Raw genomic sequence first — 25,625 nt, 5'->3', positions numbered from 1 at the left:
CGGGGAGGGAAGAGGTGAATTTGGAGTGTTGAAACTCTAAATTAGGGCAGAAGAGGATAAGGGCAAAATTGGAGTATATTCTAAATCAAAGACAAAAGACTACTTTACAAGCAGATATCAGTGATAAGCGGAATCCTGAACCAGCCCATGGGTATGAAAAAATATGAATTTTCATATAAACCCAGATTGTACTCTAGAACTCTTGGTTCTACACAAACAAACACAAGAGCTACATCAAAGCGATGTTGTAGGACAATACCAAGGGACAATTTTGTGGTTTGAGGCATCATCTCCTCAATTGAGATGTTAAAGGACTCTATCAAGCTATCTTTGGCAGTTCTACAGAGAGAAGTAAAAAGTATCACTGGCTCTTTAACAGAGAGCAAGATACACTCAAGGTTTAACACCAGCATTTTCAATAAAACATGTTCCAATGAGTCCTGCACCAGTTTTTGTGCTCATTATTCCATGTTTCAATCATGGCCTATCAAGATAACTGAAGTCAACTCATTTATGGTCTTCCTAAATCTCTCCTCTCTAAACTTCAGGGGGAAAGCCAGATTATTCAGTCCACTCCAATAAGCAGGCCTATCTTAAACTCTCATCATCTTTCACTTTCAGTGGCTTCGTCGTAATCTCTGCATCAAAATCAATATGTCCTCCTGCCTTCAGGATTCTATTTATGACCTTGACTTCACTTTCCCTCTCTAATTTCACACCCATCTATTCCTTTGACTGCTCATCTTTTTGCTTTCTCTCCGTCCAGTTCCCTTTACTCTGCACAACTGGAGGCTGCTTGTCTATTTGTGTCACTCCATCTTTGAAACGCTCCTCCTATCACTGGCATTTTAAGCCAGTTTCTCTTTTTCTACCACTTCTTTTCTCCTCTGTATCTTATGGCTGACCCACATGGTAAATAGTTGTGTGTCCCAACATCCAAAAGACACCACGGTGCATCGTAACTTTAAATTACTGCTGTAATATCTACACTATCACTGACTATTATAAATAACTTCCCCATGTACTACGGTCACTACACTACTTTTTACTTCATAACTTTGCAAAGGGCTTGGGAAGAACTAGAGAAGGAAAGTTGCTATGCAAAGGACTAGGCTTTAAATCCAGTGAAGACTTTACCTGGTGCCCCACCGTTTTCTTGTGCTCTTTGTTGGCAGCTTTCACAGCTGGTCTGGCAGAACGGACGCTGATTTTGGGAGCAGCTCCCTTTACGGTAGGAGTAGCAGGCACAGAATCCTTTTCATCTTGAAATAAGTCAGCTACCATTTGATACTAAGAGGGAGACAGGAAGACCATAAGCATCTATGCCATCTATTATGTTTACCAGAGGAATTGCACTCCGAGCCACATTGTAGCGAAGACAACTTGCAGGTGTTCTCAACCTAAACTTCTAAAACTGGGCCTGAGTTACAGGGGAGAAAAGGGTAAGCAAACAACATGACCAGGATTAAAAAAATCTTGAATGTGCATAAACAGTGTCAGATAGGGCCATCGGGTATTTTGTTATGTAGGTTATCTGATGAGGATTTTCATTGTTAAAAGACCCATCTGAACAGCTGTGGAACATAAAGCAGAAATGCTGTTTAAAGCACAGGGATCAGTGAGAGAAAGGACAATGTTCAGTTCATATCACAAGCCTCAATTGTATTGTCACTGTACAGTCCGCTAGGGAACAAGCCCAGTTGCTGGTATCTTAAGGGGTTCATCTAGCTATACATGCTATAAAGCTTGCTCAACATTCTGTTCTCAGAAGGGAATGGGAGAGTTCTGCTACTGTTTAAAATGTCTCCTCAACATCCTCCCTTTCAGGAAAGTCGTCCAGTTCTTCATGCAGCAAGAAATGCTGTCAGAATAATGTTGCAGTGCTGTCAGTGACTCATGGCATATTGCTTGCCATTTCACTCACTAAAACAGAACCTGATTTGTAAGATAGACGGAAGCTGGCTGGTTCTGGGATTTCAAAGCCAGTCTTGTTTGTCAACCCAATCAAATTGGCACTCACCACCCCAATTTCTTGAATTTCACCATTTACAAACAGTAACACCACAAGATGAGGGCAGACCCAGACCACCATTCTGCTGCTACTGAACCTCCTCTTTCAACTCTTTGGAACTAAATTAGATGCTCTGAAAGCCTTGTGCCTCTGGTCATATAGCAGCACCATTTGTGGGTAACACAAAAAAGGAGCAAACATGAAAGTTTTACAAAACCAGGTAAAATGGGCCAGCGTCTTCAAATTTTGATTAGGTTAAACACCTCCAGTACATACGGGCACATAAATAAGCCTGGCCAGTTTTTCAGATGTGCTGAGGTCCCGCCTGACTCATTCAAATCCAGTTACATATCTATTTATTCAGCTCTCCCCTTCAAACTAGATCTACATTTAAATTATGGGTGTCTGAATGGAAAAAAATATATACAGTACCTTTTATTCTTTGTTGTTCTTTACTATGGCCTGATGTGGAGACTACTAAAGTAAATTGCAGTATGATTCAACTGTTCAACCAGACATTAGTTAGCAAGGAATGGAATTCCACCTCAACTCAAGCGCCCCGGGGCGTGGGAGGGGGTCAAGCGCACACAGTATGGTGACTAAGCGTGGTATAAGAATCTATGTAGACTAGAACAGAACAAACCGCAGCCTTATGGCGCTTATGATGTGGCTTGCACAGCAGAGGAGTATTTAGAGAGAAAGCATGGTCAACAGGAAAGCACTGCACAAACCCACATACTTGTTATGCAGCCACAGAAAGGTCTTGTGGCAAGGGATGAGGGCACTACCTGGTCCCCCTACAAATAAGGGGTTAACCTGGGCTCTGTTTTTCCTTTCACCTTGCACGGGTGCTCAGGGGAGGATTATAAACTGGCTGTTTGAGAGAGAGTGGGAAACTGAGGTTATAGAACTGGGTTAATCCTAGGCTGGGAGAGTTTAATGTTACTTATCCTCAGGGGCAGCTGCAGGCACCAGCACAGCAACTGCGTGCCTGGGGCGGCAAGCCATGGGGGGCAGCATGCTTCTCCCCATGAGGGAGTCAGACGGCCTTCGGCGGCGTTTCTGTGGGAGGTCTGCCGGTCCCATGGCTTCGGCGGCAATTCGGCACAAGGCACCAAAGGCGTGGGAATGTCAGATCGCCTGCAGAAACGCTGCCGAATCTGCGTGACCTGCGGACCACCCACAGGCATGCCACCAAAGACCACCTGACTGCTGTGCTTGGGGCGGCAAAAACCATAGAGCTGCCCCTGCTTATCCTCTCCCCACACTTAGGCTAACTTGGCAGGATTTTTGATTATCCTTTGGACGAATCCCTTGCTGACTCCTTGGGAGGGTTTGTTTCTGCTGTGTCTGTCCTCCACGGGACATGCCTGCAGTGGTGAAAGATTATCAGATTCATTTGTACCAGCAGTTCTTGGTCAGGAAAGACATCTCTTTAAAGGAGTAGACAGTCCAATCCTCAGTTCCTGTGCCTATAGTAAAATATAGGGTCATTTCTGGCTTCACTAGTCCTGGATGTTTATTTGCCCAGCCTGGTAGCATAGCAATCTAAATCTCACAAAGGAAATAAATTGGTTAACATTACATTATCATTTTGCTTAAGAGAGCTCTGAAACAGCACACCCTGGGGGTTTTGCTTTATGCTTATGGGTTTTTATTTTAAACTCAACAGCCCATAGCCCACTCATCTCTTACCTCCAGTAACACGCTAAATGAAGGCTAGCAACTTCTTCAGCTAAGTGTCTCCTTCTGCTTTACACAGGCGTCCTGACAGCTGTTTTATTTTCACAGAACTGTAATATCCCGTGCGCTTTGACTGTTACAAAAACGGGATGTTTGAGTGGCAGGTGTTTGCAGCTGTTTCAGTTTGGTAGCTTACCTAACAATGCAATGCAATGCCATACAGTCATTTCAAGTTCTAAAATAGCTTTGGAGCATGCAATTGTCAGTGTTCTTTCATTGAATCACCTACCTGATTGACACTAACATCAAAGGAGGCACTCTAATGTTGAGGATGGTTAGTAAGTGCATGCCCCAATCTAGGCAGCAGATCCTCAGCTGATGTAAATATTCAGAGCTCCACTGATATCAATCGAGCTACAGAAGTTGGCATCTCTAGATGTTTTAAGATTGTAAGTTGCTTTCTTTGAGTCTTGTACAGTGCTGAGCATGCTCTTGGCACTTAATGATGGTGTACTGTTATACTCGGTCTAAACAGCATATGCTCATTCTTTTGATCTATGATAAAATCAGTTCTCTCTGTTTTGAGTTCTCTCTTTACTTTGTTTTGCTACTACAGGGCTGCTGAAAACTAATTAACTGCTTCATAAAAGTCTTTTACTATGTGATTGGCCACAATAATTACCTTCCAATGACTGTCATGCAATTTCACCTTGGTGAGAGTTCTTCCACAAGGATCTGTTTTCTGAAGTGGAGGTGCGTACGCACTCATACTGTTCATTTCTGGGGTGTTCCCTCCCCCTCCCAATTCCTAATACCATATTATGTGTACTGGCCTGATCTTTCCCCATTGAAGTTTGGTTACTGACTTCAAAAAGATTCAAATAGTGCAGAACTTTTTTCTGCACGTCAGTTTTCCTCATATGTGTCCCCCTCTCCTGGTTCGCAGAGGATGCTAGGTATAATGTTACTCCCACTAACAGAGATTTTCCTTTGTTTCACAGGGAAAGGGGCCTGCATTTTTGAAGCAGGAGGCCCAGACTGATATTTCCATTTACGACTGAAGTCCACATCGTGACTGTGTGAGAAACAGCTGATAAAAATAAGATCTATGTTGCCACTGAATCAATATCACATGACACTGAAAATGCAGCATTTTAGAGGCTTAGCTAAGGGCATGACTTCACTAGCAATGCTAAAGTAGCGGCACTTTAATGTGGCTATGTAGTTGTGGCACCAGTGCTGGGAGAGCTCTTTCAGCGCTATAAAAAACCCACCTCCATGAGGGAAGCAGCTATGAGCTGAAACTTGCAGCGCTGTAAAGTGGCAGTGTAGACAAGCCCTAAAACAAAGCAACCTCTGTACTGTACGGAGATGCATATGAATGCATATAAACTAGTTATATATCTCCACATAAGTGTAATGATATTTAAACAAGAACACTCAGCTACAGCAGGTAGTGCAGTTAACAAGAATGCAAAGTGAAAATAAAATCTCTTTGCCTCTCCCCTACAGAATAAGATGCAGGGTCACTTTAGTTACAGAACACAGACAGCCAATGCAAAGTGCTGATAAAGGGTGTCTTTAGACAGCCAGTTCAAAGAAAGGAATTACACCACCTTGCACATCACATCTAGATTTGGCCCTGTGAAATTAAATTATGAAGAAAGAATCAGGGAGAGGGAAAATATCTTGGTAATAAACTCACAACTCAGGTTGTGCCATACTAAATGAGTGAAGTGTAGGTGAAAAATGTGTATCTATGGTTCAGGGCTGCTCTAATAAACTATCCCAAATTAACTGCATTTCCCCTCTTCAACTGCAGCGTGAACGTACAGGTTACAGGAAAACCCAACAGAAACCTTCCAGACACAGTCACCGCTGCAGGACTGCTCGTAACAGCATGCAGGGAATGGCTGAATAATTCATCACGCAGCGTCAATTTCCTACCGATTATCTGGAGTTTTTAATAAGCTCTAATCATAGAGTTTTTCAAGGTAAATTGTGCAGGCTTCCTGAGGACATGGAGCTTTTAATTTTGAACATTATTAAAGCCCATTTCTACAGTCATTAGACCAGAAATTGCCCACGTGGACAAGAAAATTGCACACCTCAGCGTTTTCATATGAATCTATCATTGCACACCAGAGCAAACTGCTGACAATGCTCAAATAGTTTCCCGTTCTGAATCTTGCTATATTTATATCTATATTAAAACTCTTGCTTAAAGTCCCCACAAGAACTGCTTTCACTCGTTTCCCCTCTTGTCACGTTCTTGCTCATTTTGTCATGGTTTTGGAGGTCAACGGTATCCCTGCTAGTTCTTAACCCACAGGAGAAAGGCATGACAAGGCTCCTGGGAAATAAACCAGACTTGAATGGCCTCGCTCCACAGCTAATGGGACATTGAACAGACTGCAGGAAACAGATAACACTGCGTAAATGGCAGGTTAATTTCACTGCATTGAGAGGCTTCAGATGAATGGAAAGAAAAAGCCAACAGAGACAAAAGCGGCCTACAGCTGAACAGGCAACACAGATGTCTGTTTGCAAGGTTTGGAGGGGATTCAACAGTTAGCCATTTTAGGAATGACAGACAGGTTAACAAATGCTTGCTCCAATCTGGGCTTTACTGGTACAGGATTTTGCAGCATGGTTGCTCTCAGGACACCGAAGTGCACTTTCTTGTCGAATGACTATTGTGCCAGCCCTGTGCATACACAGCACTAGTGCTCTGACTGATATCAAGATTTTGTTCTCTGGGACTGCAATCTACACTCTGATCTTAGGACTTTCCAAGTCTCAGTTCAACAGCTGGACTTTGTAAAACTAGAGGACTGAGATGGTAAAATGAAAAACAAAACAACAACAGGGTATTTTTAAGTTGTAGGATGAGAATAAATAGGATTGTGTATTGTAGGATTGGACTAGTTCACAAGAATTTTACAATACCCTTGTGGTTACCTCATTTTCTTAAAACAAGGAGTCAAAGAAGAGACTGCTTTATTTGAATTCTTAATCAAACCATTTGCGAAGGGGTTTGCATTCATTTAAAGATCCTAAGAGTGTGATACAAAATTAATAGATTAAATCCTATCAGGAGATAAGAGCAAGTTACTGAGATCCGGGACTGGGTTCTATTCCAGGCATTGCCACTATCTGACTTAGGTCAAGTCCTTTAGCCATTTGGTGCCTCAATTTACCTATCTGTAATTAAATCTCAATTAAATTTGAAGGGACTGAGCTGCAAAGTTTGAATCTGGTTCTCCCAAAATGTGGGTGTTTTGATGTGGGGTTCTGGTTCAGGTCCATCTCTTTTAATAAATAGTTGTCCAGTGCTTTGAGATTCTCAGATAAGCAACCTGTAAATGCTAAGTACTATAACTGTCAAACTTGACTTTTTCAGCTAATCTCATCGAGACCTTAAAAAGTTAAGTTACATTGGCTTCAAATGTAAAATTAATGAGGAGCTCCCAAATTTGGTAATTTCACTGATGCACATTAGAGCTTTTCTATCTATTTTTAACACATTTGCTAAAGATGTGGACACTCCACTCTGTTGGCAAAGCTTGCATACTCCAGAAGCCAATTTTTTCTGGTTCAACAAACCTACCAAGTTTACAGCTTGCAAAGCTGATGGAGTCTGTAATCTTCAGAGGCCAAAAAGATCCCTTTATCAAGGAACTTATTATTCAAAGTCAGATACTCCATTAGAATTCCTAGAACTGGGAGCCAGTGAGTTTACAGGATACACAGCAGAGAAAGCCACAGGGGCAGGTACCATATAACATTGGTGAGAGATTGTAACATACTGCAGCTTCTCTGCCTCCTTTTCCTTGACTCTCAAGTCAGTTTCTTCGGCACACTGGTCTACTTGCCATTCTTGATGGTTACAGTCCTTCTCTATATCTGCCATTTCCACCCTTTTGGTCCATTCTGCAACTTCCAACTTCTATAACTATCTCAGCTCGTTTGAATTGTGTGGCTGCCTCATCTAGTGTCACAGAGATTGAAGAACTTTTTTGTTGTTCACTGTAAACCTTAATGAATTATTTGTTAATGTTGCACATCGTAGCATATATGGGCTGTAAGGTTATGGGAGCTGTGACAATGTTTGGAATTTCTTGTACGCTGATTCCTCGATATTTCCACATTAATGCTATATTAACTCTAATTTTTTTTTTGTATTTTTATTAAATAGAGTTGTGAACATATAGTTTACATGGAAGCAACAACAGTAACTGTGGCATACTGCAGTGAAGTAAAAAGTAAATGCTTTTTCATCTACAAGCATTGCATTTTTGGCCCAGGATAGCAGGTTAAAAGAAGTGCTCTGCAATGCCACCTGCAACATATGGGTTTAATTCTGATCATGGTCTTTTAATCTCTGGATCAGCCGAGGCTGGAGGTGCTTCAAAGACCATGCACATAGTCCCAGGGTGGGAGAAGGGCAGGAAGGGAGAGAGAAAGAAAAGAAAGCTTTATTGTCATTGAGCAGTGACACTTCTTTGGAAGTGAAATCACTCCCATGTAGAAATCCATCACAAAACCCATGCATCACTCAAATCCTCAAAATAAGGATTAAGAGGGATTTAAGTGGTGCATATAGCTTGGGCTGGCCATCTGTACTGGGGTGATCTTCACCCCGACTGACTAAGGAGTAGGGTCAGCAAGTTGTGAAGGGAGTTCCCATCAAGTCAAGTTGATTGAAAGATGGAGGTCATGATTTAGGACCTCAAACATGGCAGGGGATATACAGCAGGGAGGAGATTGCGGGTTATATGAATGAAGAGAATATCTGGGTAAAATGACCATTTAAGTTCACTTTTTACATTTACTTTTTATTTTTGCTCAACCATGTAGACTGTGAGAGCTTTTGCACAAACTCCTGGGTGTTTTAAAATGAGCAGAGAAACTGAAACAGTTTAGCAATGCCAACTTTGGTTTAATTGGACTATTTTGCAACCCTTCTGCTCTTACCTTGCTGGCCTTCAGTATGTTGATCTGTTCTTCATATACAGTGTCCCTATTTTTCTCCAGAAATCCATCAGACTGATACTCCACCTACCACACAAAGCAATAGAGAAACGGAATGGTGGTTAAACCCCTTAGAATGCGTCTACACTGCAATTAAACACCCCTGGCTGGCAGCCATTAACTGCGTTGGGCTCACATGGCTTGGGCTGTGGGGCTGTAATATGGTAGTGTAGACATTAAGGCTCATGCAGGAGCCTGGGTTCTGGGAATCTCCCAACTCTGGGGTCCCAGAGCTCAGGCTCCAGCATTGCAATCGTATAGCCCTGCAGCCCAACTCCAATGGGCCCGAGTCAGCTGACTCTGGCCAGCTGCAGGTGTTTAATTGCAGTATAGCCATATCCTCAGATTAGTTCACATATTGCAAGTCTCTTGCTGTAATTACGATGTGTAATCTCTCACGGTTTTAGCCATCGTATATATATTACCATAAACTCATTCGAAAGGTGGTTTGTATGGCTGAATGAATGGGGGTAAAGCATGAGGAAGGTCACACCAATTTATCTTATTAATATAAAATATTTGAGTGTAAGATACAAGGCATTACACAAGACAATTCAAACACTGTACATTACCCAGTTAGTACCCCCTTCAGGATCCAATCCTGTTCCCACTGAAAATGGCAAAACTTCCAGGACTCTACCATTCATATGGCACTCTTTGGAAGGCCCACGTTAGCATTTCTGGTAAGCCAGTGAATAACCACCCACACCTCAGTCTCAAAAGATCGTGGAGAGCTCTGTGCTAGGTCTCACCCAATCTCTCTTGCAAGTAAACTTTTTTGAAATTTAGAATCAGTTGTTTTTCAAATAAGACCTGGCCAAAAAGCATTGGATGAGTCTTCAAAAGTCTAAGTAAAACCTATTTTTTCCTAATTAAAAATTCAAGCAAATTTCTGTCACCGATCACATATGCAGAATTTGAAATGGGAATATTTTCTTTTGGAACATTTAGTGAGAATGTGCTTAAAATAAGGTGTATAATGGAACTCGAGCCCGAGGCTTAACTGTGAATAGTGTAATTCACTCTCAAGTTAGTATAAAGAGGCTCAGACTTTATTAAGGACAATTGACAATACTTGGCTGTAGCATGAGTGTCACATGACTCCTTTATACTTACTAAGACCTGCTTTTGATTTAAACACAGAGAAAGATGCATTAGTAACTACAACCTCTTCACAGATTCTTGCCTGCTCCGAGCAATATCCATCAAACCATGTTTTAAATAAAACTTGAGACCATTACTGGATGTTACAAGCATCAGCCTCTAAGCTTTGGAAAATCAAAAGTTAGAGTTTTCTCCCTCACAGAGGAGGGAAAATGGTCCCAGTTCCACTCATATCTTACACTTACATATCTTATCTAACATGAGATTTTTTGGCACTCAAGAAAATGTCCTTGTTTCAATCTTTCCTAGATGTAACAACCTCTATTAATGTTAGTCTGCGCAACTCTCTGAAGGAGGTTTGTTAAACCAGAAGTCTCAGCTATCCCTGTTTAAAACTCAGTACAAAGTCTAATGCTGAGATTTTAAGTACTTACTAAGAGATTTGGATGCCCAATTAAAATAAAATGGCAATTTGGCATTCAGATACCTTAGGCAACTTGGAAAGTCATCGCTTAAATAGCTTAATGTGGCTTTAAAAAAAAAAGCTAACAGCTAATGTAAACCCCTTCCATCCTGACTATTCATCACAAACTCTTGTGTTCAATGTGCTGAGTGTTTAGTATACGCCCTGATACCTTATCTGCAAAGTGAACAACAATGAAGGAGGTATTGGACATCCGAGGTTTTTGGAAGTGCTGGCTGCTGGAATATCTGTCATATAATTTCTGTGCCCAGTTCTGGTCAGTTCCTTTAGGAACCTAGAAAACACAAAAGAGAAGAAGGTGGTTTACAATTATATCACATGAACACTCAAAGGCATAGGTACTACACATGTTCATGGTTTCATTACATTATTATTTTTCAAATTTTTTTAGCCCATGTCTTATAGGTGATAGCAGAAATGAGCCTTTAGAAGGAACTGGACTCAGCAGAGGGAGATGGCTTGGTACCAGGTTTAGGGAAGTCAGCCCAGACATAGTGGGCAGCATGGAAGATGCAGAAATCAAGGCTGGTATCACCAAAGGACATTGCATAAGGGAGCACAAGGATGAGTTTATACTAATAGGTATTAATTAAGAAATCAAAACCCTAAGTTATTCCTCCATCTGGATTTCTCAGTGTGTCCACAGATCTTCAGTTAGTAAAAGTCACCATACCTCCACAGATGTAAATGGCACTCAGCTGATCTACACCAACTGCAGATCTATATATAGGTCTCAGACTGAGCTCTTTGGGGCAGGGACTAATTCTGGGTTCTGTACAGCTCCAAGAACACTGCTAAACAATGAATAATGTGAATTACATCAAGAGTGTTGCCATTTGTTAATATTTGAGAAACAACACACACCATAATCCCAATCTCTCCTTCAGTAACCAAGCTCTTGTTGGCCTGACTGCTGCACTGTCATAGAATCATAGAATATCAGGGTTGGAAGGGACCTCAGGTCGTCATCTAGTCCCACGCCCTGCTCAAAGCAGGACCAGTCCCCAACTAAATCATCTCAGCCTTAAAAACCTCTAAGGAAGGAGATTCCACCACCTCCCTAGGTAACCCATTCCAGAGTTGGATTCCAGTGCTGTCATTCCCCCACACCCCACCAGTGTTTTCATTCAACATTGATGCAAACATTCAAATGATTTTCTCAGGGTAAGACATTTTGCTATCCCTACCAGCAAAAAAGCAGTAATATTCCTGTGCTTGGGCAAAGTTTATTAATTGCTCAGGGCAGAAATTTAATCTTTTTCAAAACAAAGGCAGCCTTTTGCAGCAAAATGACAGGTTTTCACAAAAAAAACCCTTAAGATTCTAAATTTTCTTAATATGCTTACAAAACAGAGTGATTTGGTGAGAAGCTTTTCAAACTTTTAACTGTGCCAGCAAAATACCTCATATTTGATGAACTGTGGGACTAGGTGTCTATCTATCTATATTTGAATTTAAGAAAGACCTAGCAGCTTCTTCATTGAATTTATTATAATATGTGAACTCAAAGAACTGCATGCCCCCTTGTGATGTTATCTCATCACATTTAATGGCGAAGCAAGGTCAGTCCAGGAAAGCACTTTAATCTATCTTACATACTTACATGGGGGTACTAGGATACATGGGGTGCTTCTCTCCCCCCCCCCATGTGACTCTGGGGAAAAACTGCAGAGAACAGCCAGCCCGAGACTCCAGCCAATAGGAATGAAGGAGCCAAAACAGGGATCTCTGGACATTCCTCAGAACTGAAGAAAACTCTGACTTCCTCTGCCCTGTCCTAATTGGCTGCTTGCTCCAATCTTCTCCCTCCCTCTCCTCAATCTTTTTCAGAGTCACTGTTTCCCTGGAGAGAGTCCCCCATGCCTACATTCTTTGTTCCTAGATGTATACATTTACATTTAGCTATATTACAATGAATATTGTTTGCTTGTGCCCAGCGCACCCAGAGATCCAGGTCGCTCTGTATCAGTGACCAGTCCTCTTCATTTACCACTCCCTCAATTTGTGTGTCATCGGCCAATATTACCAGAGATGATGATGTGTTTTTTTTTCCAGGTGATTGACAAAAAATATTAAATAATATAGGCTCAAGAATCAATCCTTGCAGGACCCCATTAGAAACAGACCCATTCAATGATAATTCCCCATTTACAATTACATTTTGAGACCTATGATTTATCTATTTTTAATTCGTTGAATGTGTGCCAGGGTCTCCATGTGCAAGATGGGTAACTGCCTGGCAAATCAGACCTGCAAATAAGCTGTTTATTGTTTTAAAGATAGGTTTTCTCTGAAATGCTTTTGTTCTGAATAAACAGTACTTGGTTTTTATGAGAGCTGGCTCCTCACTGGGTAACCTGTCATTGCCCCTGACCATTACAGTAAACTGCAGAATTCTGCAGCCTAAGGCCCAGGTCTACAGGGGGAGAGTGTGTCATGGGATACTGCCTCAAGAGAGGTGACAGCTAGATGCCTGAGATCAAAGTGGAGTGCCCTCATTGAGGCTACAAAAGGATCAGAGGTGCAGTTAGCTTGGGAAATGCGACACCTCACAATTTTTAGTCTACTTTTTCTAACAATGCCTCACAAGGGAGGGAACTGTTCTTAGCTCAATTTACACAAATTTTACTATCTTTTTTCTTTGACATGAAGATTAAGTGACTTCACCGGGGTCACACAGGAAGTCTATGGCGGAACAAAGACTTGAACCCAAGTCGCCTAAGTTCCAAGCTAATGCCCAGGCACTGGACCATCCTTCCTCTTAGCTCTGAGGCTTAGCTGTGGCAGAAAATGTTGATGGTGACACTTTACTTTGAGCCATTACAGGATCAACATGCCATCAGGCTGTTAAGGGGCTCTGAGCAGCTGTGGGTGAATGAATGAGTCATAGCATGAAAAATCACTAACCATGTGTCATTATTAAAGATCCCATAGCACTTTCACACAGTGGTGGTGTTAGCCCCCATTTTCAGGCCAAATTGTAATTTATCTGATTTCAGTCTGCCTACCTAAATTGCTCTCATAGCTTTAACTTCACAGGGTATTGTACATGTCCTCTCCTACACTGGTGTGAAGTGGTGTTGTAAGATCTTCAAACCAAAAAAATATATAGTTTGAACAGCATCCTATATTAGTTTATTAAATTTGTAAAGTGCTTTAGGATCCTTCAGGGCGAAAAGTTCCTATATCAATATAGACTGTTATAATATTTTAAATATATATTAAATAAATATATCCTATTTGAATAAGCGACTGACCACTTGCTTTGTTACAGTACGTGCTGCTAACAGCATTCTCAGCAGTCACTCACAGGAGACATTTCCATTTCTGTCTGTTCATTTAAATCTATGCATCATGTGAACCTGTCAAGCCACCTCTGCTAGGCCAAAACCTAGGGGAATGAGTTATGTCTCCTCATACAAAGCCTTGGGATCCCATTGCTCAGCATGGTGCACCGAGTGCATTTTAAATGTGGTATATTCCCTGTCACTGTTAGAGCACCTCTGCCTTACCTCTCTCTGCACAAACTAGCCAAAAAAAACCAACATAAAAAATAAAGTGAGAGAGAGGAAAGCCTTAAGGAGAGCAGTCAGCTGTGATCAAGGTCACTTTTGTTGCTGTCTCAAGGCTGAGATGTTCAGCCTAAAGGAAGTTGACGAATTCCCAGGGCTGTCAGCGGAGACTGTTGAATGAAGGGAATATTTTATAAAAAATTACATTCTTAGCTGCATGTATGTGCCACGCTTTCATATTGGTATGGGAAAGCAATCTCTGAGAGCCACAAACCCAGTTGCATGCATATGCGTTCTATGATGATTATGGAGCAGAGGCGCATGTGTCTACCACTAAATTTAAGGAAGTCTGTTCTACTAAAATCAAGATCCTGAGCAACAGACTGGTGCCTTAATCAACTAAAAATGGTAAATGAAGCACCACTATTCTCTGCTAGTCATCCCCTATAAAGGATTTTTTAACAGAAAATAGTGTCATCTATTCAAACGCTGGATCAAAGGATCAGGAATTCTAGGAAATGCAGCTAAATACAAGCAGTTTATATTTTCAGACAGCTGTTGGTCAGACTTCACCATGCCGTCAGTGCCTTCAGTTGTAATCAGGATCACGCCTACCTTCTGTGGGACTAAAATCCAAGTTATACTGACATTTCTCATTCCTTGATTTCTCTCTCTGATTACAGCTTTGCCAGCAGTGTAAATTTACAGTGTGATGAGGCCTTTTCATTACTCCTATCTAACTTCACCTGACCACAACACTGCTGCCAAATGAGATATATGGAACTAAATTCCACTATTTCACTGACTGAGGCAACTGGACCCTTTAAATTATTTATACTGAATTTATATCAAGCACCAACAAAAATGCATCTCAGGTTTCTCCTAGTGGGTAAAATTTGTCTTTGTCAGCAGTGAGAGATTGAAAAATTTAACTGCTGTGAGAGAAAGATGAAGGGTTCTTTCAATCTGCATAGACGTATATTCTTTATTGTCTGCTTCTTATTTTGAAGCAATCATGTTTTCTACATTGACCTTATATAACACCTTTTGATATTAAAGCACTTCACAAATGAGGCATATAAAACACAGACATCTATGGGATGGAGGGCAACAATTAATCAATGCACAGCACAAGCATGAGACTGAAGGGAGAGGAATTTTGGCCATGAACAACAGGCCAAAACTGCAATGCAACTCTTTATATCAGGGCTCCTCAAATTTTTCATGGTAACGCCTCCCCTTACTTCTGTCCACGTCTCCTCCCACGGGAGCCGGGGCTGGGAATGGGGCCATGTGGACACGGGTAAGCAGGCCGAGGCTGGGGCTGCACCTGAGGGGATGGGGGCTAGGGCCGGGAACGGAGCCCACCCCTTTCTTTTTTTCTTTCTTTTTTTTTTTTTTTAAAGAAAGAAAGTCCCTACCTGCTGCAGGCAGGTTTCGGAGGCTGAAGCCAGGGAAGGAAGTACTGAGATATGCCTTCCCTAACAGCAGCCCTGCAAACCTGTCTGCAGCCAGGCCACTACTCAGCCCATCTCTAAGCTTCCTTTCTAGGGCTGCAGCACAGGATGTCAGGAGCTGCGGGCCAGGAGGGCAGGCCATGGTCAGGGCAGCAGTGGGAATGGGGGCTGCAGCCTGGATGTCAGAGCAGCACAGTACCTTCTCCCTGTACTCTCCAGGCTATGCCCTGCTGGGGACTGCACACAGGGAAGGAATCACTGGGATTTGCTGAGCCCTACCCCCAGAGAGTGAAAGAAGAGGTATGGTGCAGCCCCACAGGTCCCCAGCATCTTCCGGAAAGCACCAGCATCCAGGCTGCAGCACCCTGACCCCGCTGCAGCCCCATCCGTGGGCAGGTTTGCAGGGCTGCAGTCAGGGAAGGCATGTCCCAGAGCTTCTTTCCCTGGCTGTAGCATCATCAACCTGCCTTCTGCTTATTACCAACCACTGGATAATAGCAACTTTTTGCTGGCAACCGAGGAGCTACTATTCTAATACACGGAGTGTACTGTATTTATAAAAATATTTGTCATTACCAATGAAAAACAACAAGATTGTGAGATCTTTGTAGCATCTGTTTGTTCTGCGTTCACACAGTGCCTAGCACAGTAGGTCTTCAGCCATGACTAGGGCTCCTAGGCACTACTGTAATAAATAAAAAAATAATAATGACTCCCATCTCTGGTGCATGGAAATGGTAAGGTCATAGGCTATCTAGGCTTAAATTATGTGTTTCCAAAGCATCGGATCAATCATGAGGCTTTCAAACAAGGAATGCTTTTTAAAATGCTGAAATTATTACTTAGTTTAGAAAAATATCAGAGGTGATACATTATAAAGAGTACATACAATGAAATTGGACAGACTCTAGAAAACATACAGAAGGGAATAATCCAGTACTCCTTGGAGAGGGACTAGATCATCTAACAGGTCTTTTAAATAGAGGGAGGTCCTCGGCTGAAGAGACAAGCTCTTATATAGCACTTCATGAGTGTATTTCAAAGTGCTTTACAAAGAATGTCAGCATCATTATCCCCATTTTAAGATGGGGAATTGAGACACAGACAGATGAAGTGACTTGCTCAAGGCCCATCCAGCAAGCCAGTGGAAGCCGGAAACAAAAAACAGGTCTCTTGAGTCTCAGTCCAGCATGCTACCCACCAGACCAAACAGAGAATGCCAGTTGGGTGTTTCTATTTACCTTGTCCCAGTATACAAGTACAAGCAGGAAACAATTAAACAATTACATTTAAAAATTTAAAACGATAACTAAAAACCTTTCTTTATGCAATGTAGAATTAAGCCATGGAACTCATTGCAACTGGGTAGTTAGAAAAATATCATGTTAAGATTAAAAGTTGGTTTAGACTCTTATGGCCAGAAACTTAGTTGGTGTAAATCAGCATAGCTACAACCTAACTAAAGCTACACTCATTTAAATCCTCTGAAGCAGGAGTTCTCAAACTGGGGGTTGGGATCCTTCAGGAGGCCATGAGGTTACTACATGAGGCGTCATGAGCTGTCAGCCTCCACCCCAAACCCCACTTTGCCTCCAGCATTTATAATGGTGTTAAATATATAAGAAGTGTTTTAAATTTATAACGGGGGTGGGAGACTCACACTCAGAGGCTTGCTGCGTGAAAGGGGTCAGCAGGATAAAAGTTTGAGAGTCACTGCTCTAAAGGCTGTCCATGCTATTTTTAGTTTTTCTCCACCCTCTTATCGCTCTGACTCAGCAATAGGAAACTGGGGCATTTAGTCCCACTGACATACAACATTAACACCTACACATATGGTGAAAGTCATGCACTTATTAGACAGTTGGACTTTACTATAAGTAGAGTGAAAATTCACAGGCTTCATTCTTCTTCCCTCAAAACAGAGTTTCACTATATTCAAGTTCACACTAAATAGCTTTCCTTGTGTTACTGCACAACAGAATGGGTGCATCGTACAGTATTTTGAAACTTCCCAAGTACTACCTGACATAGGCCACTACCGGACATGGATTGTCACCTGTACTGGAACAGGAGTGTGTGTGTCCTTATGGCATCTTAAAGCCTTTAGAGCCAATAATTTGTTTATACAGTACCTAGTCTAATGATAATGACCAGTGTCAAATAAATAAAATTCTCCCAAGACTCAAAGGAATCAGCCAGCAAAGATCAGGGAGCTAATCAGAGTAAAGGAAACATTAAATCCAACTTTAAATCTGTCAGGAAAAAAAAAGGAATGGGATAACTAAGGAGGCTTCTTCAAAGCCACTGATCCAGCAATTAGTATTATAAAAACTAATACGGAGAATTTTAATGGTTTCTTTCTTCCCTGCCCCTCCAATATATGCTAAAAACCAAGCACGGCCCTGGGTAGGCCAAAATTCTGTAGCACTTTATACAGGTAGTGGCTGCACATTTTGTTGCGCCCTCACCACGCTCTGGATGACAACTGGACGTGTAAGTCGTTATTCTGCCATTTGATTAGAATTAACGAAGTCCAAACCATAAACCCCCCAGAGGTTCTCCCCCTCTTCTTAACCTATATGCAGCAGTTCATAAAACAGAAATCAGAGGAAGCAGCTGCCCAGCATTGAAAGAAGATGCCACTTTGTTTTCCACTGATTTTCTACAGACCAAGCAACCATCAAATCAAAGAAAATGTACTTCTTTAATAGTGAACTTTACACTGACATGTGCAGAGATATAAGTGAGATTCAAAATCACCCTGCTAAAAATTACCAGTAACCTGATTTAATTGTTTTTGGCACAGGGATGAATAGTGAGTAACTATACTCTGACTCAACAGCTACATTTATAATTGGGACATTTAAGGAATACATAAAATAACTACGACCTGTCCTACGATACATAGAGAAAGAGGTATCCATTATAGAGTTTGGGGATTGTGAACGTTTCCATTATGGTCAGAAAAACTCCTTCAAAACATGAGGAACTGAAGCTTCTCTCTTCAAGCCCCTGCCTGAACTCAAAACACATTTGTTTCACCGGTGACTCCCATCTCTTACTTGGTTTTTAACCCTGTAGCTATATTCTTGCTATGCTCTGTAGCTATTCGTATTACTTAGCTCACTCAAGTCCATTGGCATACAAAAAAGTCATATGGAAGAGGCTAAATAAAGAAGTTGTATACATTTAAAAAAAATACAGGAAAAACATTCTGTGAGACAAGAACTTTGGTGACAAATACTGCACTTCTGCTCTAGTATCTCGTTATGTTGCTAGGCCCCTTGATGGAGTTTCAGTCCCAGAGTACATTTATCCACTGTAGTAGTGGGCTTTCTTGCCAACTGGCTTATTGTACTTTTATACCAACTACGGCCAACAGCAAAGCAATTCTCTCTCCATGGTGCCGCATAACAGAAGAGGTTTTGCTATTTTATAACAGCAAGGAGGAGTGGTGAGATTCTAAAAGTACAAGCCCAGCAACTGGGATGTGGGGGTGAGTAGGTTTTATCAGTAAAATGGTGCTTTCACTCACCACGCTCACTGAAAACTTTGTAAGGCTGTGGAGTGTCAGTAGGTAACTATAAAAGGGTCCATTATAAAGCTGTGACTAATTACACCACTCCCAAGATACAGAGAATTACCTCAGAAACTGCGGGGTTTGTTCCTCTGTTTCAGGTTCTATGTCAAAGAGGTGTGGACAAAAAGTAGTAGTGGGTTGGGACTGGACAGAGTTCTGTGTTCAGGCTGTCCCCATTAGGCAGCAGGGCTCTGTACAACACCAGTGCAGGGTACCATTTATTTTTTTATATGTAGGAATTACTATAATGAATCAGAGCAATGGTACATCTAGTCTGATAGCCCGTCATCTACAGCAGCCAGTATCAGATGCTGTTTTGAGTAACAGGGCAGTCTGCCACCTGGGAAACTTTCCTCCTAGCTCCTAATATAGTTAGAGGTCTTCTCAATCCCTGGAGAAAGAGAGGCTTGACAGCGCAGTGGATGAAACAAAATGGCAATGAACAGCTGAGCTTAGATTTATGACCTACTTCTGAGCCAGTACCCAGTGTGATAATATGCAAGTTTTAATTTATTCTCATTTGTTAATTAATTAGAATCAGAAGCCAAAATTGACAAGACAAGACCAAAAATATGCTACACATGGGAAAGTCCTCATTTAATTGTTGTTTTGCACATCCTCAGAGCAGTTTCCATTGGCCGGACCTGGATGGTGCTTCAGCCATATAAAGTTTCTCTCCCAGTGGAAACCCTGAGGGATGGCAGACAAGAAGCAACTACATGGAACATTTTCAGTAGGAAGGATGCAATTAAATTGGAATTTGGCCAGTACATCTACCTCTACCTTTCCGTACAAGAAGGGAGGTCGGATCTTTAATGAGCACAGGTGTTTAAGTCATTATGTCTCACCCAAAACAGAGCACCTCCAGGCACAGAATGTCATCTACTACTGTGCTTGAGCACTGGTTCAGCAGTGAATCACAAGGAAGAGTAATAGCACAAACATGTGCCTATTCCACCATGCCCTCTACTTTATGTTATGTACAACATACCATTTTACCTTAAGATTCCATTAGAATGCATAAGCCAAGCAGATTTATGCAACCAGTAGGCATTTCATAGACTAATGCTCAGATTGGGGAAAAAAAAAAAAAAAAAAAAAAAAAAAAGGAGGGGGTCAAGGATACTTATATACTTAATTAAATTGATCAGAGTCTCTTAACCAAGTCAAAAATCTCAGCTCTGATTCCCTGTAAATACACAAATAGAAATGCCTGCTGTGAATGTCTTCATCACAAATTATTACAGCCAACCATCAATAATATAACACCCAGCCACTAGCCATGGAAGGCAATCCAATATTAAATGGGAAGGGAAGTCAATGTGCCACATAAGAAATGGAAGGAAGCGAGTGCTCACCTAAGAAGTCACCTTTCTCTCATAAAGGAGGACAGGTCACACTCCTAATTAAATCCCAGATGGACAAAGGAATTTAAATAATAAATCTGAAAAGCGTTCCTTTGATGTAGATGACACTTCTGCCTCCTTCTCACCTTGGGCCTGTGTTATGCTCATGAATCTCAATGGAGCTAACAAGAGTGATTAGTGTCCACATGCCTTGCTACAAGAGAGGCAAAGTCCACTACATTGACTGAATATGAAGGCTAACAGTTTATCCTACTGTATATATGCACACAGACCCACAAGGCCATTTCAATGCGTGCATAACATTTCTCGTGACAGGCAGACCCGAGTCTTAATGCAAACTTTCTTGCCTAATAACAGATGGTTAAAACACTGACCTGTAATCACACTACATGGAAACTGGTATGAAGAACCACTTCCAGGAAGTTACTCCCTTGTGTTAAAGGGAAATTATGAGCAGAAAAGTGATTGCAAAAATGGCACCTTCTTATTCAACAGATCCTCCCCCTTGTGTTTCGGCAAAGGTATTTCAGCTGTTTGTACTCTACCAGCTCCTTACCCTGCCTTGCTAATCTAACAATCTCTGGATTCGGCTGGCTCAAGCATCATTTTAACTAAGTTCCAGCAGCAGAATTGTTATTGCTGGTGACAGATGAGCAAGAAACAGTCCAACTTGACTTTGGGATTCTAAGGTGAGTTTGCAATTCTGGCTGTTACGGACTTAATTTGTAAGCTGAACACATTTGAACAGGAGTTGCTGAGCAGCAATAAACATGGAAATCCATTTCTAGACTCACTGTAAGAAAACTCTTTAAAATGTGCCCAAGTTTCCTAACACCATTTGTTTGACCTTTAGTTAATAGCCACTTCAGCCAGGTGAACTGATTTTTGCTAGTCCCTGAGATGGACATTTAAGACAAAATCTCATTGTATGAAATCTCATTGCTGCAACCGTTACAACATGGAAAAAGGGTACAAATCACCAACTGTACCAGCATCCTGATGTCTCGGTGGCTTCTGCTCGTTTGCTATAGAATCAGGGTGGCAAGTGCATCTGATTTCAGCAATTTGGACAACGTGGATGAAATCCTGGCTACACTACAGTCAATGCGAACTTTGCCATTGACTTCAATAAACCTAGAATTTCACCCCTTGTATAAATTTGATCCGTTATCATCATTATTTATTATTATATTATGGTTGTGTCTAGGATCTCTAGTCATGGACTGGGACCCCATTGTGCTATGCTCCAAAGATGATACCTGCTCCAAAGAGCTTACAATCTATCCCTTCAGGATTACAACTTGTCATTGTACCATCAACTTTATTAATAAACACCTTCAAATCTAACAAATTCAAAGGCTTTTGATTGGGCTCAGAAATTTACCATATTCTGGATCCAGTAGCTGATCCACCAAGAGGAGTGAATTCCAAAAGGTGGAGATTCAGACTGAGAAAGCCCTACCACCCAAAATGACTTTTATCCCAGGAACCACAAGGAAAAGCAGACAATTTCAACGGCTGTGAAAGGATATAGACTTAGAGAGGGGAACTCAAAAAAACCAGGTCCCATTTAGGGAACTAAATATCAGTATGAACGTCTGTAACTACACCCAATGTAGAAATGAGAGCACTGGTGTGGTATGTCAGTGGTCTGCCCAATTTAGGAAGTGGGCAGCAACCTTCTGCATCACTTGATGTTTACCTGTGGTCTTCAACTGTAGCCAGAAGTAAAGCACATTGCAAAGCCTTACCTAGTGTAGAGGTCACAAAGAAGGGGATGATTATTGCAAAGTCTGCATCGGAGAGGAGTGGTCATGGCCTCCTAGTCAGATGAATTAGATAAGAGATACCATAGGCTACTGGCACTACCTGAGAACCCAGGAGCAGTGATGAACTCAACAAGATCACCAGATTGCAGTTCGTTTTGGACAAGGACTGCTTCTGCTTCTGGAAAGTGCTGGCTTGGGGATCCATCACACTGAATGCAGCATGACTAGCCTGCTAAAGTTACTCTAAGAATGATAAAAATGGCTGTGATGACATTAGTGTTTTTCTTTACCTTACACTCTTCATCCAATAGGTCCAAGATACCAAGTTTGGCTTCTATGAGGTCTATGCAGGGCTGATTGTCATAAAAATCTATAAGAGTCCAAGGGATTTGTTCCTTCATATACTCTTCTTGTTCCAGTTTAAATACATGCTGTGATCAGAAAAGACAGAAAAATTTTACTGAACTGTTACCTTTTTAACAATTAAACTTCCCTCATCCCACTTACCTATTGCAATTACTACAAGTGTAGAGTTTTCCTGTACATGGCTGAAAAGTGCTAGAATTTTCAACTGCAGAGAGTGTGCAGTGTAACTAAAAACTCTGCTATTTGTTGGTCTCATGTACAGACTAAGGATCTCGAAGTCTACCATTACAAAGTACTTGGTGGGGACATTTTCTTTATAAATAGCACTGGAAAATTATTCAAATGGTCCCTGCAGATAAGTGAGAGTGGTATCCTATCAGGGGAGCATAATGTAGCTTCTACATTACTCAAGATCTCTGCCTCCTCCCCTAATGAGTCCTCATTTTCATGTGCCATGAAGGGTAAATTATACAGTGAACTAGAATACCCTAGACATTTACCTATCTAAGTTCTTATATTGGTGCACACCATCAAAGTATCTTAGCACACTTCCACACAAGTGGGAGACTGGGAGTTGATTTTCCTAAAAGAGTTATCAACATTACAGCTGTGATTCAGAAGACACTTTCAATATGGATTCCTGTTTTCATACACACAACTTTCTGGAAAAAAGAAGTTCCCCCACAGGCTGAAGTTTCTCAGACTGATTTCCAAGAGGTTAAAATTCCTTTGATCATTTCTAAGATATCCTACCCACGAGAGGGGAAGGAAAAAAAAAGGTCTGGCTCAGATGCATTGTTTTCCTTCAAAAGGTGGCTTTTAAAACCTCTTCAAACATGTCATCACTGAATTTGAATGTATTTGCTTTAGAAGCAACAGCTGTACATATTAAAAAACAGTTGTGTACTGTGCAAATTAAACCCATCACTTTCTTCTTCATTTCTTAAAGAAGCATTGATATATAGTATGACGCTTTACATATATTGCAACTGTGCATCACTATATGTACAGAACAGTTTTAAAGTACCAGGACTGCCCCACAGAATTTAGTTCCTCAAATTTAACAAATTCTCTTGTAGATCCACTTTATCCAAAATTAGGATCAAATCTTGCTCCTACTGAAGTCAGTGGGAAAATTCCCATGGACTTCAATGAAATTGGAATCAGACCCTTAATTGTGTCAAGTTTGACATTTTTATGTCTACGCAATGTAGATATCCAACTCCGTCTATCTATTCACATCCCAAGACAAACACTACAAATTGTGTTAGAATGTGTATAATACAAGCATATAATATGAAGTAGTTTCAGTTCTCAGCAGGTTAGGTCAGCCTCCTAGAGGTTTCCACTCCTGAGTTCTCTTTAAATCCTGAAACAGATTCAGAATAGCCAGATTTAGCTTGGTTTGAGGTTGAAACTATGCAAAAAAAAGTTCTCTCAATGGTTTCACATACAAACCATTCAGAAACATCAGTGGATCCAGGTTGGAATAAATTGTTTACAAACCTGCTAAGAGATTTATAACAAAACCAAAAACCAAGCAAAACTCATCTCTAGCAATGAATACATAGTACAGTTCTACTGCATGATTGCTGCCCAGTGCGGTTTATGCTATAACTGCCAAATTCATGTTAATAGTGAGAGTCGGCCAGAGTGGAGACAAGCTTGTCTAAGTGGAAGCTTGGCACAGGGAAATGCGGCCAGGCTTTTATCCAAAACTTTCTATTAATCTTATGAAACATTTTCAAGCTGACCTTACCGAGTTGAACTGCTGTTGGAGTTTTTCGTTGGCGTAGTTGATACAAAACTGTTCAAAGCTATTCACTTCAAAAGTTTCAAACCTGCAGAGCAATGAATAAATCAGTGTAAGTGTTGCTTCCTCTGAAATCTACTTAACTCTGTAATGATGTTATTATCCACGTGCTAGAGAACATCAGTTACCCATCAGAGTCCCCAGATTCCCTCTTTCCTAACTCCACAAGTTTGTTAGTCCACAAGACGTGCATCTTCGCATACCAGAATTTAAGGGACTGGAAAGGATTCACTCATTAGGCTCTATTCAGATGTTCAGTACCAGTACAAGCTTGTAACACTTCCTATAGTGCTATTATATCCCCATCTGAGATAGGAAGGCTAACAATCACTTGGGAAACAAAAGTATTAAATAATAAGGCTACACAACTTCATCGTGAAGAAGACTGCTCAGCTCTCAGCTACTGAAGAATTATGATAAAATATATATTTGTCAATGGAATTTGTAAGGGATTATTACAGTATTAATTCTAATATTCATTGTAGGATGGGCTCTAAGGCCTTGCAGGCCCTCTCCTTCCCCTAGAGTTATGATCTGGAAATAGACTTTGGGGTTAGATTCAGATGGAAAAATGCTGCTCCAGTCCGTAAAACAATACTCAAGGCACAGGACTATGCCCTCTATGTAAGAAAATCCCTGGGCCAAGGGGAAAAAACAAACAACTGCACAGCTATGGATCCTGAATCTCTGCCCTTCCACAAACCCATCATCAGTACCCCAGGTTCTGCAGGGGGAGCTCATTCACAGTGAGAATCCACACAGGAGATGCGTGCCCTTTGTACCGCCTCCCCATACCCAGCTCTGCTTCCTTTGCCTGCAGGGCCGGCGCAACCCATTAGGCGACCTAGGTGGTCACCTAGGGCACTGACATTTGGGGGGCGGTGGCTGAACATCCGGCCGCTGCGATCATCAGCAGTATTTCGGGGGCGGGACCTTCCGCCGTCTCTGTTGGGGGCGCCATTTTGGGGGCGGGACCTTCTGCCACCTAGGGTGCCAAAAAGGCTGCCAGCGCTCCTGTTTGCCTGAGAGCCCTCCACAGGGGAAGGGTCTAAAAGAGCTCCATACTAAAAAACGGCATCGGAGTCTGATCCTTCCTACTTCTCTTGAAGCCAATGGAAATTTTGCCACAGACTTCGGGGGAGCAGGACTGAACCCACTGCGATGGCAACATTGGGTTAAATTCTGCTGGCATAACTCCACTGACTTCAATGGAGCGATGCAGCAGAGAGTTTGGTCCTTTCACTATAACTTAAATTGCAATCAGGCTGTTACAAACCACTGAAACAAGCCAGAAGTTAAATCCTACTTGTAATGAAACTGGATAACTGTACTTATACACACTTATACGCTGTATACTGTAAGCATTTTTCTAGATTCCGCAGGGTATCACCCGGTGTTAATGATGTGAATAAGTGTTTCTGAAGCAAAGTCTATGAAAAAAAGAC

At 41.5% G+C, this 25,625-nt stretch overlaps 1 protein-coding gene across 2 annotated transcripts in view; it reads right to left on the bottom strand.

Annotated features, from left to right (window-relative positions):
• MYO5B (myosin VB) overlaps window positions 1-25,625 on the bottom strand; it is a 350,195-nt gene that overhangs the window by 113,435 nt on the left and 211,135 nt on the right. For both annotated transcript variants that reach the window (XM_030566990.1, XM_030566991.1), the window contains exons 11-15: window positions 24,127-24,208; window positions 22,292-22,432; window positions 10,468-10,590; window positions 8,672-8,755; window positions 1,138-1,290 (exon numbers count right to left, since the gene is read on the bottom strand). In XM_030566990.1, the coding sequence (XP_030422850.1) occupies window positions 1,138-1,290; window positions 8,672-8,755; window positions 10,468-10,590; window positions 22,292-22,432; window positions 24,127-24,208 (583 nt within the window). The remainder of the gene's footprint in view (window positions 1-1,137; window positions 1,291-8,671; window positions 8,756-10,467; window positions 10,591-22,291; window positions 22,433-24,126; window positions 24,209-25,625) is intronic.

This window comes from Gopherus evgoodei, chromosome 6, assembly GCF_007399415.2.
Source record: "Gopherus evgoodei ecotype Sinaloan lineage chromosome 6, rGopEvg1_v1.p, whole genome shotgun sequence".
Taxonomy (NCBI): domain Eukaryota; kingdom Metazoa; phylum Chordata; order Testudines; family Testudinidae; genus Gopherus; species Gopherus evgoodei.
This window is presented reverse-complemented; position numbering and strand designations above follow the sequence as displayed.